The 16,211-nt window shown below is 43.0% G+C and overlaps 1 protein-coding gene across 4 annotated transcripts in view; it reads left to right on the top strand.

The window, feature by feature from the left end:
* The window catches only part of fbxo30a (F-box protein 30a), a 36,151-nt gene extending 28,282 nt beyond the window's left edge, over nucleotides 1–7,869 (top strand). For 3 of the 4 annotated variants that reach the window (XM_072250749.1, XM_072250748.1, XM_072250750.1), the window contains exon 3: nucleotides 5,189–7,869. In XM_072250749.1, coding sequence (XP_072106850.1) covers nucleotides 5,189–5,392 — 204 coding nt within the window. In that variant the 3' untranslated portion in view covers nucleotides 5,393–7,869. The remainder of the gene's footprint in view (nucleotides 1–5,188) is intronic. The other variant, XM_072250751.1, reaches the window with a different exon arrangement.
* The last annotated feature ends 8,342 nt before the right edge of the window (nucleotides 7,870–16,211 follow it).

Raw genomic sequence — 16,211 nt, 5'->3', positions numbered from 1 at the left:
TTCAAGCAACACACATCAAAGTTGCTGGTGAACGCAGCAGGCCAGGCAGCGTCTCTAGGAAGAGGTGCAGTCGACGTTTCAGGCCGAGACCCTTCGTCAGGACTAACTGAAGGAAGAGTGAGTAAGGGATTTGAAAGTTGGAGGGGGAGGGGGAGATCCAAAATGATAGGAGAAGATCCTCCCCCTCCCCCTCCAACTTTCAAATCCCTTACTCACTCTTCCTTCAGTTAGTCCTGACGAAGGGTCTCGGCCTGAAACGTCGACTGCACGTCTTCCTACAGATGCTGCCTGGCCTGCTGCGTTCACCAGCAACTTTGATGTGTGTTGCTTTAGTTATAGTGAAGCTAGTTTCTTTTGGAGTAAGGTTTACTGGACTTTTCTAGATAGAATCTATCAGTTAAGAGGCACACCAGAAATTTTATTTAGAGATACAGCACAGTAACTGGCCCTTTGTACCAAAAAGCCCTCACGACCCTATTACGCCCATGTCATCAATTAAGCTGCTAACCCGTACGCCATTGGAATGTGGAAGGAAATCATAGGAAACCTCCTGGGTTGTGTGGAGAACAGACAGCAGCGTGAATTGTAAAGCATTGCACGTCTGCTGTGCTACCGTTTGAAATAGTTCAATATTGAGTTGTCTCCATGGTTCATGGGCCAGCAGATAAAGATTGAAAGTGACAAATGATACAGAGAAAGCATGTGGAAGCTTTTCAAAAACATGGGACTTGCTGCCTGGAAGTTTGATGGAAACAGACACGGGGCTTTCAAAAAGGAATTGAGTTACACTGGGAAAATAATTTTGTGTCACTGGGAAAGAGTGTGGGAGGATGGAACGAATTGGAGTCCTCAGTGGAGAGCTGGCGTGGGCTGCACTTGACTGTTGCTTACAATCTGGATTTATCTGGAATGATCTTCCAGTCTTGGGACCCAGTTCCCCAGTCTGTCCAATTCTAAATGTAGTATGGTAATTAATTGCATTATGAAGAACCTTCAGTAAAATAACCAAAGCCTATGCCAGTTAGTATTAGCTGTTGCAGTACAAATGGTACTCTCTGTTTATTTAAGTCTTCTATTCATAACCTTTTACTGAAATAATAAAATGGAGGGGACTTGCACTCAGAGGTCACTTTATTAGGTACACCTCATAAATACAAATATCTAATCAGCCAATCCCATGGCAGCAACTCAGTGCATAAAAGTATGCAGGCATGGTCAAGAGGTTCATTTGTTCAGATCAAACATCAGAATGGGGAAGAAATTTAATCTGTGATTTTAAGCATAGAATGATTGTTGGTGCCAGATGGGGTGGTTTGAATATCTCAGAAACTGCTGATCTCCTGGGATTTTCACGCACAACAGCCTTTAGAATTTACAGAGAATGGTGCGAAAAATAAAAGAAATCCAGTGAGTGGCAGTTCTATGGCTGAAAATGTCTTGTTAATGGGAGCGGTCAGGGGAGAATGACCAGGCTGGTTCAAGCTGACAGGAAGGCGATTGTAACCCAAATAACCACACGTTACAGCGGTGGTGTGCAGGAAAGCATCCCTGAATGCACAACACATCGAATCTTAAAGTGGGTGAGCTACAGCAGCAGAAGAGCACAAACATACAGAAATGTACTGAGTGGTCATAAGCACATAATACTGCAGGTGCTGGGGTCAAAGCAACACTCACAACACGCTGGAGGAACTCAGTGGTCCCTGAGTGGTCTCTTTATTTGTACCTCCTGTACCTAATAAAGTGGACAGTGAGTGTAGTTGTGATTTTACGATGAATGAAGAATTTAAAAGCTGCAAATACTGGAAATCTGAAATAAAAAGTGTTCAAATTAAGGTCAGGCAGCATCTGCAGGGAGAGAAAGTGGATGCTTCAGGTCCAAGAACCTTCTCAAAATTTGGAAACGAAATAGAAAACGAGTTGGTTTCCCTGTTCAGAAAAAAACAAGTTAACTGTGTTTCTCATGTCTTGGATGTTAACTTTCACACCTATCGCTTGTCTGCACTCCCTAAACGAATTTGCAATTGATTTTAGAATATGCCTAACAAACGCTATATGGCGGGAAATGAACAGTCGATATTTTGGGTCCAAGACCCCTAATCAGGACAGGATTCCCTGTTGCTTGATTTGCTAGGTTTCTCCAGCATTTTATTGAATTTCAGCATCTGCAGAATCCATTGTGTCTAGCAAAGCTATATACATTGTTCTTCTTAAACTGAACAGCACCCCTCTCCATATAATTTATTACCAGGTGGGTTAAAATCCACAGGTAACAACCACTAATTTCCTGGGTCTATTGTCCAGTTTCTTTTTTTGAAGGCATGACAGATTTACCCACTCATGTTTAACAGGATCTAGCAGTTCAAACTGCAACTTCATGTTACTTTCTTCACCACCTGAGCCAGCAGATAGATTGTGATTTTTAAAAAATATATATATTTAATTAATAGACCAACATGCTCTGAAAATCTCTTCATTCTTACATCACTTAAAAATATTAATGAGCGTTCTGTAATTAAGTAACTGTTAAAGTACATGAACCATTTGGATGTATCAGCATCTTGTGTGCATTTTATTTCATACCTGCCTAAAGTTAGGGTGCCTGTCCAGGCCCATGTTACCATCCAAATCCCATCCACACCACCTTTCCACAGCTAACCTCTTAGGCTGTGATCAGTGCATCGTTTTTTCAAACAAAGTTGAGGCTCTGTTATTTTTCTTTGTACAACTTCTATAAATGGTAAGAGGAGGGAACATCAACTCCGACCATAAGAGGCCTGCATCGGGCATTTTCATGCCTTACAAGGTGCAGACTGGAAGTCTATGTGGGGTGCCACTCCTTGCACAGACACTAGGGCAATGTGTGATTAAGTGCCTTGCTCAAGGGCACAAACATGCCGCCACAGCTGAGGCTCGAACAAGCGACCTTGAGGTAACTAGACGAACGCCTTAACCACTTGGCCACATGCCCAACATTATAAATGGTAAGATTATGACTTAATGCATCTTTATGTAGGTAAATTGGTTTATTTTCACAAGTTTTTCACTGTCACAAGATACTGTGGAAAAACTTTTTTTGCAGACTGTTCATACAAATCAATTCACTACAAAAATACACTGAGGTCGAACAAGGTAAAGCAGTAAGAGAATGTAGATCAGAGTTACAGTACAGAGAAATTGCAGTTCAGGTGGACAGTAAGGTGTAAAGTCACTGAAGTAGATTGTGAGATTCATACTCCATCTTGTACTACAGAATCAGAAAGGGAGAATCTGTTCTTGAGCTTTCAGGTGCACCTTGACCAAGTCCTCATTCAACATTGTTCGTCGTCATTCTTCAGTAGAGGAGTATAAAGGAGAACAAAATGATTGTCACTCCAGATCTGATGTCCCATAAAAAAACACAATAAATCTAAAGAACACAAAAAACCCACTATAAATGTAAAAGCAATCCTTTAAAACACAATCTACAACCAACTGACTGTGATTGTATACAAGTTAATATATATAGTATATACATACAGTAGTACGTAAAGTGACATTAGGTGCAGGAGTAGCTAATGAGGATGTACTGGTGGTGGGTGGGTTAATGGGTGGAGGTGTTGATCAACTTGACGGCTTGGGGAAGTAACTTTTTGAGTCTGGTGGTCCTGTCGTGGATGCTGCTTTGCCTCTTCCTTGATGGGAGTGGGACAAACATGAAGGTGTTGAGCCTTTCTTACATTAATCTCTTCATATGAGGTGTCAGTCTCAGGATTTAATCTACACATCTTTGAGATACAACAAGATTCCTTGTTCTGCTTCCAATCCAGGTGTATTCCAACGAGGTGGTTTAGATTAGATTATGAGGACACTCAGTCCTCTTTTATTGTCACTTAGAAATGCATATATGCATTAAGAAATGATACAATGTTTCTCCAGAGTGATAGCACAGAAAACAGGACAAACCAAAGAGTAACGCTGACAGAGCCACATAATTATAACATATAGTTAGAGCAGTGCAAAACAATACCATAGTTTGATAAAGAACAGACCATGGGCATGGTTTAAAACAGCTCTGCTCTTGTATCCTGATGCATGAACAAGTAGTCACATAGGTTACAGGCTGAGGGCCAGTGCATGTAGATTGTGCAGGGAATAGATATAGGTTGATGAGAAATGCTTATTGTGTTAGTGGCAAACTGTGCTGCTTGTCATCAAGAAAGTGGTGAGGTAATAGACGGTGTTTGTACTCTAGTAAGTTGTGAGCTAATAAACAGTGCTTATGGTCTAATCTAATGGATATCTATTCGACAGTGCTTGCGTTCTGATGGATGTTGCCTATTGGGCATTGTGCTCTAATAGGTTGTTGGGCATTGCCTACAGACTGTTAGAGTGGGAAGAGGCAGTTCAGCACATTAAGTCCATGCTGCTCTCTAGTCAAGGAATCCATTTGGTCCTTTCCCTTGCATTTTCTCTATAGCTGAGCAATTTATTTTTCTAAAGTGCGGCAAATAGTCCAGTTAGTCATAGAGCACTACTACACAGAAGCAGCCCTTTAGCCCATCTAGTCCATGCCCAACTATTATTCTGCCTAGTTTCAACAGCCCACACCTGGATCATACCTATCCATACCCTTCCCATCCATGTACTCATCCAAACTTCTCTTAGATTTTGTAATCAAATCTGCATTTGCCAGTTCCACTAGCAGCTTACTCCACACTTACACAACCCTCTGAGTGAGGAAGTTCCCCTTAAATATTTCAACTTTCACCCTAAACCTATGACCTCTAGTTCTAGCTGCATCTCAGTGGGGGAAAAAAAACCTGCTTGCATTTACACTATCTATAACCCTCATAACTAATTCAACCTTTTCATTAACTCATGTCATCAAGTCCCAGCAGCATCCTTTTAAATGTTGATTAATAATTATCTGCATTAGCTTGTCAAAAAATCAATTGGCTTAATCATACAGATTAGATTTAATAACCTTAGCCTATTGGATGTTGTGTAGATTGGAAAGTATACACTGGAAATGCCGGTTAATATAGTAACATAGTAACCTGTCTGCTGTTGAGTTGGAAAGAATATGTAATCTTTTTCTTTCCTTATTAAGTGCCACCTGAAACCACTCACTGTTTTCTCTACGCCAACCCATTTGCAGGACTGTTAATTGTATGGCACTCTGACATGTGACTTTTCTCTCCTACAGGCCTGGCGATTCAGCACTGCCTTCGGCACAGTTAGTGAGTGGAAGTTTGCAGAAATTGCTAGCATGGCCGACCACCTGAAAGACTGTCGCTACAACACAGTGGAGAGGACTGGGGAGGCTGTGCCATTACCCTGCATGTGTGTGACACGGGAGCTTACTAAAGGGGGACGGCCTTTACGTTCAGTCCTGAAAGCAGTTCTCTAATCTCTTTACTCACTGACAATGTACTGCAAACAATTCTAATCTTAAATGTGACCCGCCAACTTTGTATACAACTTATTTTGCTTTGTGAAATTTATTTTTGTAGTACAGTAACCTGTGCTGTTGTAATCAAGGCAACGAAAAGGTCTTGAAAGAAACATTGAACTTATGGACGTTTTGTGAGTGAAACCTCTCCTTCCTGGAGTCTTCCATTTGTACATACGGTTTCCTGCATGGATCTTGCCTTTAAAACCTCTTGCAATTTTATCCCTCCCCTCAGCAATTGTAAACCCTTGTGAATGTCGGACATATGAAGGAGGTACAGTATTTATCGTCATTTTTGTGTCCTGATCTAAATATGGCAACATCAGTCATTTGGCAAGTCAAATATACACTCAGCTCACATAGAAATGACATTCTGATGTGAGTTACAACTTGAGCATATTGACTTTAGAAATATTGAATTATAGTACAGTGAGCTAGCTGTTGCAAAACAATGTTATACCTCACTGATCAAAAGCTAAGGCAAAGTGCAGTGGATTCATAGTACCTATACAGTTTTGCCACTTTTTGCACTTTAGTTTTAGTCTCATTTTAACTAGCTCACCAAATGGTTAATGGATTCATATCTATATTTTCCTGCTCAGTGGTTCTTGCTCTCCTTGTTAACTTTCTGCCTTTACAAATATTACCTGTGAAGTTTGACAGTTTAAGGGAAAATGGGCAAATTTCTTTCAAACTGAGGGCTACTTCCAGTCTTCCAACATGAAAGGGCTGTGCTGTTTGAATCTTAAATGACTAATTACATCATCAAAGAAGCAAAAAGCACTCAAAAGAAGGCATAATACTCAGCTACTAAATTATCCTAGTTATACTTCTGAATGCATTTCCCTTTGAATTTTTTTCTTCAACAAAAAAAGTTCTACAAATTTTGTTTTGCCCAATTTTGTTTATACATGTTGCAAAAAAAAACTCTCCGTCAGCCTTGGCATGTGAGACTCCAATTGCATAATGAATTGAAATAGCCTCATTTTATCCAAATGCCTTTTCACTCTGGTGGTCTTCTCTCTCTCTCTCTCTCTCTCTCTCTCGCTCTGTGTGTGTGTGTGTGTGTGTGTTTGTGTGTGGAGAAATGATACAAGGACTACAATGGGTGTTGTGGAAGTCTGTGAATCCAATTTAATGGCTGCTGTACACAAGAGTATTCATGGCTCTCATTTGTAAAATCCAGATGGCACCACTCTGTAAAGCTCAGTTCCCTTAAAAGCTGCTGCCTTAATTTCTGTAAACACTTTGAGGGAAGTACTGTATCTAGATCGGTGCTAACATTTATTCAGCTCCACTTGTGCTCCAAAATACAAGTTTGCACATCTTCAGGCAACTTTTGAGAAGGCATTATGTTACTTTTTATGAACTTCATTTAAATTTTGTCTTCAGTCGTTTGCAGGGTGAGGAGATACTATTAACAACAGCATTTATTGCCTGAGCAGCTTCATTGAGTCATTTATTGATGTGTTCATTAAAAATCTACTTGTTCTTGGTGATATGACAACTGTCAATAAAATTGTTGCAGCAAGTACATGTATCTATTAGAAAAGTCATCCAGGTGAAAATATTCAAAATAATGGCATACAGTTTGAGCTTGGTCATCTGACCGACAGGCTGTCAAAGGAATGGGTCAAGGCAGAGAAACCTCATGGAGCCTAGCTTACAGGACCCTGGGGTTGATGTGGGTAGCTGACCTGTGACTGCCCTTGCAGGTGTCTGGTCTTCCAGACAAAGAATACAATGAATTGCTTGAAGAAGAAGACGATGGAATGGAATGCTTGAATTGTGAAATTCTTGTGCATGAGCATGTTTAATTTATGTAATGGTAAAAAGAATGAATTGAGTTTTTCATTAATACCTGTTTCTCCAATGTGTGTATATTTTATTGCTGCATATTAAAGAATACACTACACATTTTGATCCTCTTTTGATCTCCGAAAGCCCTTGCTTGCAGTTGTGTACACAAGCAATAATTCTATCATTTTGGCTGCCTTTTTTTTTTATTCATAGCTGCCCAAACCCCCACCCTCTCAATGCACAAGTTGAAAGATTGGTTCAATAACACTGTAATCATATCCATTACCATTTAGTTAAACTTTGCACTGGGTCTACCCATATTTACTATGTTAGCGTGTACACTTTGAATCCCATGTCTGAAATATCACCGAGCCCTTGTGTATTTATCTGCTGTGGGAATAAATGGCATTGAAGAATCACACTAAATTCTCTGATACAATTATTGAAAGTTTAAATTAGCATTTATGTGAAACTTCACTTTACTACACTCTGAGGTTTGGAATGGCAGGAGTTTCTGCTGAATGAATTCTCTCCAGTCTCCTGCTTTTTCAATGCTACACTATGTTGAGCTTTTGTACTAAATGCTGGATTTCATTTTAAACTGCAAGAATTTTAATAAAAGTGTCATTTTTATTAACCACTGAAAGCCTCTTTGTAGATTTGTATAACAGAGCTTTCATAAGCATTAAAACATGAAATATTACAAATAAGCAGCAAGTCAGGCAGCATCTGTAGAGATATACAGAATCATTCTTCATGATGATCTTTTACCTTTCTGCAACACTGATTTAATTTAGAGATACAGCACGGTAGCAGGCCATGAACCCAGTTGTATCTATGTGACCAATTAACCTACTAATCCGTATGCCTTTGGAATGTGGGAGGAAACTGGCACTCCCAGAGTAAACCCACATGGTCACATAGAGAGTGTACAGACAGCGGCAGAATTGAACCCTGGTGGCTGGCACTGTACTAATGTTTACTCTATCATGCGGTCCCAAATTCAATGATTTGAGAATTGGTAGATAAATAATATCTAATTTGGCCTAAGCCATCAGTTATAGTATTCAATAAAAATGGCAATGTTGCATAATCAAAACAATTAGTGGAGAGTTTATCATTTTACTCACTAACAGTTCTATGACAATAGAAATTGTCCAAAATGCATGTGTCAATATGGCCAAATATCCTTTTGTACTGGTAATTTGGTGAATGCGTTCCATTAATTAGTTCTGAATTCACCCTGACTTCATGCTGACTTTCAGCCATTTTGATCAGTGACTGGAAGATGTTTCAAATAGGAAGCATTGTGTAATTAACCCCAATAACTAAACCCAAAGCTTCCTCAGGGCAAGTTAAAAGTTTCCCAAGTGCCAGCTGAAGGTAGCTGTGAATTAATTGCCTCAGATTTTTGCTACATTAAATAACTCTGAAAGGCAGTAATTTTTATTATCAAGCTGTAAGAACACAGAACAGTACAGGGTCTTTGGCCCACAATATTGTGTCGGCTTTTTGACCTATTCTAAGACCGATGTAACCATTCCCTCCTACATAGTTCTGCATTTTTCTTTCATCCATGTATAGGGGAAATGTCAGCGGTTCTGCAGGGTTTTTATACAGAGAGAGGTGGGCGTGTGTAACACGTTGCCAAAGGTGTGGGGTGGGGTAGTAGTCGAAGCAGATACGGTACCTGTAAAAAGTATTCACCCCCCCCTTGGAAATTTTCATGTTTTATTGTTTTACAACATTGAATCACAGTGGATTTAGTTTGGTTATTTTGACACATCAACAGAAAAGACTCCTCTATGCCAAAATGAAAACAAATTTCTACGTCTAACTTTATTACAATTATTAAATAAAATCATTGATTGCATAATTACTCACCCCTTCCCCAGTTTTAAATAAAACTGCTCAAACTCTGTCAATTTGCATGGGGATCGTGAGTGAACAGCCCTTTTCAAATCCAGCCACGAATTCTCAATTTGACTGAAGTTTAAACTCTGATTTGGTCACTCCAGGACATTAACTTCGTTGTTTTTTATAAGATTATGAGGACACTCAGTCCTCTTTTATTGTCATTTAGTAATGCATGCATTAAGAAATGATACAATATTCCTCCAGTGTGATATCATAAAACACAGGACAGACCAAAACTGAAAAAACTAACAAAACCACATAATTATAACATATATTTACAACAGTGCAACAATGCCACAACTTGATGCAGGGTGATGAAGAACAGGCCATGGCACAGTAAAAAGCTTCAAAGTCTCTGAATGTCCCCCATCTCACGCAGATGGGAGAAGGAAGAAAACTCCCCCTGCCATGCCCGACCACAGTCCAACTCTGAGTCATCCGAAAACTTCAAGCCTCCGACACCGAGTACCAAGCACCATCTCTATCCGAACGATTTGACCTCAGTCCCGGTCGCCAGCAGCAGGCAAAGCCGTGGATTTTGGGGCCTTCCCTCCGGAAGATTCTCGATTGCCCAGTAGCAGCGGCAGCAAACCGGCGATTCAGAAATTTCTCCAGATGTTCCTCTGTGCTTTCACATCTGTCTCCATCAAATCAGAATTGTCCACGGCCCCTATTTAACAGATACGATATCATTTTCACCGGAGAGCTGCGTGCACGCTATCTTCTCTTCCCTTCCCGCTTCATTTAAGCCATTCCTATGCAGCTTTGGCTTTATGCTTGGGGTCATTGTCTTGCTGGAAAACAAATCTTTTTCAAAGTTGCAGTTCTCTTGCAGACTGCATCAGGTTTTCCTCCAGGATTTCCCTGTATTTTGCTGTATTCATTTTACCCTCTACCTTCACAAGCCTTTCAGGGCCTGCTGCAGTGAATCATCCCCACAGCATGATGTAGCCACCACTATGCTTCATGGTAGGGATGGTGTGTTTTTGATTATGTGCAGTATTTGGCTTACGCCAAACATAGCATTTAGTCTTGACCAAAAAGCTCAATTTTGATTTCATCAGACCACAGAACCTTCTTCCAGCTGACTTCAGATTCTCCCACATACCTTCTGGCAAACTCTAGCTGAGATTTAATGTGAGTTTTTTTTTCAATAATTGCTTCCTCTTTGCCAATTTCCCATAAAGGTGTGACTGGTGAAGCACCTTGGCAACAGTTGTGGTATGTGCAGTCTCTCTCATCTAAGCCACTGAAGCTTGTAACCTCTCCAGAGCTGTCTTGGGTCTTGATGGCCTCCCTCACTAGTCCCCTTCTTGCACGGTCACTCAGTTTTTGAGGATGGCCTGCTGTAGGCAGTTATACAGCTGTGCCATATTCTTTCCATTTCCTGATGTTTGACTGAACTGTACTCCAAGGGATATTCAATGACTTGGAAACTTTCTAGTATCCACCTCCTGACTTGTGCTTTTCAATAACCTTTTTGCTGAGTTGCTTGGAGTGTTCTTTTGCCAGGATACTGACTCACCAGATACAAGTGTACTTTTACTACAATCAATTGAAACACCTTGACTGCACACAGGTGATCTCCATTTGACTAATTATATGACTTCTAAAACCAATTGGCTGCATCGGTGATGATTTGGTGTGTCATATTAAAGGAGGTGAATACTTATTCTGTGGATGGGAACAGGACACTTTGATGGTATGTTTCTTCCCAGGTGCCAGGGGAAGGTCTTCTTGGATTGTGTCCACAGCATTTTAGAGAGGGAGGGGAGCAGCCAGATGTCTTGGTACATATTGGTACCAATGGTATAGGAAGGAAAAGCAATGAGGTCCTGAAGAGAGGATTTAGAGAGCTTGGCAGAAAGCTGAGAAGCAGGGCCTCTGGGATAGTAATTTCTGTATTGCTACCTGTGCCATGTGCTAGTGAGGGTAACAGGATAATTTGGCAGATAAATGCTTGGCTGAGAAGTTGGGGTGGGGGCAGGGCTTCAGATTCTTGGATCATTGAGATTTCTTCTGGGGGGGGGGGGTATGACCTGTACAAAAGGGATGGATTGTACCTGAACCAGAGGTGGTGGTGGGGAGGCCAATATTCTTGTTCACAGATTTGTTTGAGCTGCTGGGGAGGGTTTAAACTAATGTGGCAGGGGTGTGGGAACCAGAATGAAGAGATTCAGGATAAGATGGATGGTTAAAAAAGCAAAGATAGCGTGATGCTTACTGTCAGGAAGGGCAGGCAGATGATAGGACAAAATTGCAGCTAGCAGGGTGAATATCAATGCATTGGGATGCAAAATCAAAAAGAGTAGCAAATACAGCACTCAAACTGTTATATCTCAATGCATGGAGTATAAGAAATAAGGTGTATGATTTTGTTGCTCTATTACAGATTGTCAGGTATGATGTCGTGGCCATCACTGGATTGTGGCTGAAGGATGGTTGTAGTTGGGAGCTGAATGTCCAATGTTGCAAGTTGTATTGGAAGGATAGGAAGGTAGGCAGTGGGTGTGGTGTGGCTGTGCTGGGAAAGAACGGCATCAAATCAGTGGGAAGATATGACATAGGATGTTGAGTCCTCATGGGTTGAGTTAAGAAACTGCAAAGGTAAAAGGACCCTGATGGAAGATATATACAGGCCTTCGAACAGTAGCTGGGATGTGGCCCACAGATTGTAACAAATAGAAAAGGTGTGTCAAAAGGGCAATGTTATGATAGTCATGGGAGATTTCAACATGCAGATCGACTGGGAAAATCCAGTTGGTAACAGGTCTTATGAGAGTGAGTTTATTGAATGCCAGTGAGATGGCTTTTTAGAGCAGTTTGTCATTGAGCCTACTAGGGGAACAACTATACCGGATTGGGTGTTATATAATGAACTGGGGACAGTTCGGGAGCTTAAGGTAAAAGAGCCCTTAGGAGTCAGTGATCACAATATGATTGAGTTCAACTTGAAATTTGCTAGGGAGAAAGTACAGTACTTCAGTGGACCAGGCAGCAACTTTTATGTGTGTTGCTTGAAATTCCAGCATCTGCAGATTTCCTTGTGTTTGCGTACTTCAGTGGAGTAAGGGAAATCTCAGTGGTATGAGAGAGGAGTTGGCCAAAGTAAGCTGGAAGGAGCTGCTGGCAGGGGTGACAGCAGAGCAGCAAAGGCGTGCATTTCTAGGAAAAATGAGGAAGGTGCAGGACAGATGTATTCCAAAAATGAAGAAATTCTCAAGTGGCAAAATAATACAACTGTGGCTGACAAGGGAAGTCAAAGCTAATATGAAAACAAAAGAGGGCATACAACAAAGCAAAAATTAGCGGGAAGCTTTTAAAAACCTACAGAGAGCAACTAAAAGAATCGTTAGAAGGGATAAGATGAAACCTGAAAGCAAGCTAGCAAACAATATTAAAGTGGATGGTAAAAGCTTTTTCAAGTATGTATAAATAAATAAAAGCGAGATGAGTGGATATAGGTTTGCTCGAAAATGAGGCAGGAGAAATAATAACAATGAGATGGGAGATGAACTAAATGAGTACTTTGCATCAATCTTCACTACGACATTTAGCAGTGTGCCAGATGTTGTAGTGTGTGAAGGAAGAGAAATGAGTGTGAGTGCAGTTACTATTACAAAGGAAAAGGTACTCAAAAAAACTGAAAGACCTAAGGGTATATAATTCACCCAGACCAGATGAACAGCACCCTAGGGTTTTGAAAAAGGTAGCATTAGAGATTGTAGAAGCATTAGTAATGACCTTTCACAAATCACTGGACTCTGACATGGTTCCAAAGGACTGGAAAATTGCAAATGTCACTCTGCTCTTTAAGAAAGGAGGAAGGCAGCAGACAGGAAGTTATAGACCAGTTAGCCTGACCTCAGTGGTTGGAAAGATGTTGGAGTTAATTGTTAAGGATGATGTTATGGAGTACTTGGTGACACAGGACAAGATAAGACAAAGTCAGCCTGAGTTCCTTCAGAGAAAATCTTGCCTGATGAACTTTTGGAAGGTATTTGACAAGGTGCCACAGATGAAGCTGTTTACTAAGTTAAGAGCCCATGGTGTAACAGGAAAGTTACTAACATGGTTAGAGCATTGGCTGATCGGTAGGAGGCAGTGAGTGGGAATAAAAGGGTCCTTTTCTGGTTGGGTGTCAGTGACTAGTGTTCCACAGGGTCGGTGTTGGGACCACTTTTTATACTGTATGTCAATGATTTAGATGATGGAATAGATGGGTTTGTTGCCAAGTTTGCAGATGATACGAAGATTGGTGGAGGGCAGGTAGTGTTGAGAAAACAGGCTGCAGAAGGATTTAAACAGATTCGGAGAATGGGCAAGAAAGTGGTAAGTGAAATACAATGTTGGAAAATGCATGGTCATGCACTTTGGTAGTAGAAATAAATATGCAGACTATTTTCTAAAGGGAGAGAAAATACAAAAATCTGGGATGCAAAGGGACTTGGGAGCCCTTGTGCAGAACACCCTAAAGGCTAACTTGCATTTTGAGTCAGTGGTGAGGAAGGCAAATGCCATGTTAGTATTCATTTCAAGAGGTCTAGAATATAAGAGCAGGGATGTGATGCTGAGGCTTTATAAGGCACTGGCGAGGCCTCACCTTGAGTATTGTGAACAGTTTTGGGCTCCTCATCTAAGAAAAGATGTACTGGCATTGGAGAAGGTCCAAAGGCAGTTCACAAGGATGATTCTGGAAATGAAAGGGTTATCATACGAGGAACATTTTATGGCTCTGGGTCTGTACTCGCTGGAATTCAGATGGATGGGAGAGGGGATCTCATTGAACCCTCTTGAATGTAGAAAGGCCTAGACAGAGTAGATGTGGAAAGGATGTTTCCCATGGTGGGGGAGTCCAGGACAAGAAGCACAGCCTCAGGATAAAGAGGAGTCCATTTAAAACAGAGATGCGGAGAAATTTCTTTAGCTGGAGGGTGGTGAATTTGTTGCCACAGGCTGCTGTGGAGGCCAGGTCATTGGGTGTATTTAAGGTAGAGATTGATAGGTTCTTAATTGGACATAACATCAAAGGTTACGGGGAGAAGGCTGAGGAGGGGAAAAAAGAATCAGCCATGACTGAATGGCAGAACAGACTCAATGGGCCAAATGGCCTAATTCTGCTTCTATGTCTTATGGTCTATGCAAGCAATTATTTTGTGTGTTATATTTAAAATTAATTTAGGTTACTTTGTAGAGATCTGTTTTCACTTTGAGGTGAAAGTCTCAACAAATGCACTCAAACTTCTATAGTTCTGCCCTGGAGAGCATTCTGACAGGCTGCGTCACTGTATGGTGTGGAGGGTGGGGGGAGAGAGCATTCTGACAGGCTGCATCACTGTCTGGTGTGGAGGGTGGGGGGAGAGAGCATTCTGACAGGCTGCATCACTGTCTGGTATGGGGGGTGGGGGGAGAGAGCATTCTGACAGGCTGCATCACTGTCTGGTATGGGGGGTGGGGGGAGAGAGCATTCTGACAGGCTGCATCACTGTCTGGTGTGGGGTGTGGGGAGAGAGCATTCTGACAGGCTGCGTCACTGTCTGGTGTGGAGGGTGGGGGGAGAGAGCATTCTGACAGGCTGCATCACTGTCTGGTATGGGGGGTGGGGGGAGAGAGCGTTCTGACAGGCTGCATCACTGTCTGGTGTGGAGGGTGGGGGGAGAGAGCATTCTGACAGGCTGCATCACTGTCTGGTATGGGGGGTGGGGGGAGAGAGCATTCTGACAGGCTGCATCACTGTCTGGTATGGGGGGTGGGGGGAGAGAGCATTCTGACAGGCTGCATCACTGTCTGGTGTGGGGTGTGGGGAGAGAGCATTCTGACAGGCTGCGTCACTGTCTGGTGTGGAGGGTGGGGGGAGAGAGCATTCTGACAGGCTGCATCACTGTCTGGTATGGGGGGTGGGGGGAGAGAGCGTTCTGACAGGCTGCATCACTGTCTGGTGTGGAGGGTGGGGGGAGAGAGCATTCTGACAGGCTGCATCACTGTCTGGTATGGGGGGTGGGGGGAGAGAGCATTCTGACAGGCTGCATCACTGTCTGGTGTGGGGGGTGGGGGGAGAGAGCGTTCTGACAGGCTGCATCACTGTCTGGTATGGGGGGTGGGGGGAGAGAGCATTCTGACAGGCTGCATCACTGTCTGGTGTGGAGGGTGGGGGGAGAGAGCATTCTGACAGGCTGCATCACTGTCTGGTATGGGGGGTGGGGGGAGAGAGCATTCTGACAGGCTGCATCACTGTCTGGTATGGGGGGTGGGGGGAGAGAGCATTCTGACAGGCTGCATCACTGTCTGGTATGGGGGGTGGGGGGGGAGAGCATTCTGACAGGCTGCATCACTGTCTGGTGTGGAGGGTGGGGGGAGAGAGCGTTCTGACAGGCTGCATCACTGTCTGGTATGGGGGGTGGGGTGAGAGAGCATTCTGACAGGCTGCATCACTGTCTGGTATGGGGGGTGGGGGGAGAGAGCGTTCTGACAGGCTGCATCACTGTCCGGTGTGGAGGGTGGGGGGAGAGAGCATTCTGACAGGCTGCATCACTGTCTGGTGTGGGGGGTGGGGGGAGAGAGCGTTCTGACAGGCTGCATCACTGTCTGGTATGTGGGGTGGGGGGAGAGAGCATTCTGACAGGCTGCATCACTGTCTGGTATGGGGGGAGAGAGCATTCTGACAGGCTGCATCACTGTCTGGTATGGGGGGTGGGGGGAGAGAGCGTTCTGACAGGCTGCATCACTGTCTGGTGTGGAGGGTGGGGGGAGAGAGCGTTCTGACAGGCTGCATCACTGTCTGGTGTGGAGGGTGGGGGGAGAGAGCATTCTGACAGGCTGCATCACTGTCTGGTATGGGGGGTGGGGGGAGAGAGCATTCTGACAGGCTGCATCACTGTCTGGTATGGGGGGTGGGGAGAGAGAGCATTCTGACAGGCTGCATCACTGTCTGGTATGGGGGGTGGGGGGAGAGAGCATTCTGACAGGCTGCATCACTGTCTGGTATGGGGGGTGGGGGGAGAGAGCATTCTGACAGGCTGCATCACTGTCTGGTGTGGAGGGTGGGGTGAGAGAGCATTCT

The sequence above is a fragment of the Mobula birostris genome, chromosome 2 (assembly GCF_030028105.1).
Source record: "Mobula birostris isolate sMobBir1 chromosome 2, sMobBir1.hap1, whole genome shotgun sequence".
In the NCBI taxonomy this organism is placed as follows: domain Eukaryota; kingdom Metazoa; phylum Chordata; class Chondrichthyes; order Myliobatiformes; family Myliobatidae; genus Mobula; species Mobula birostris.
This window is presented reverse-complemented; position numbering and strand designations above follow the sequence as displayed.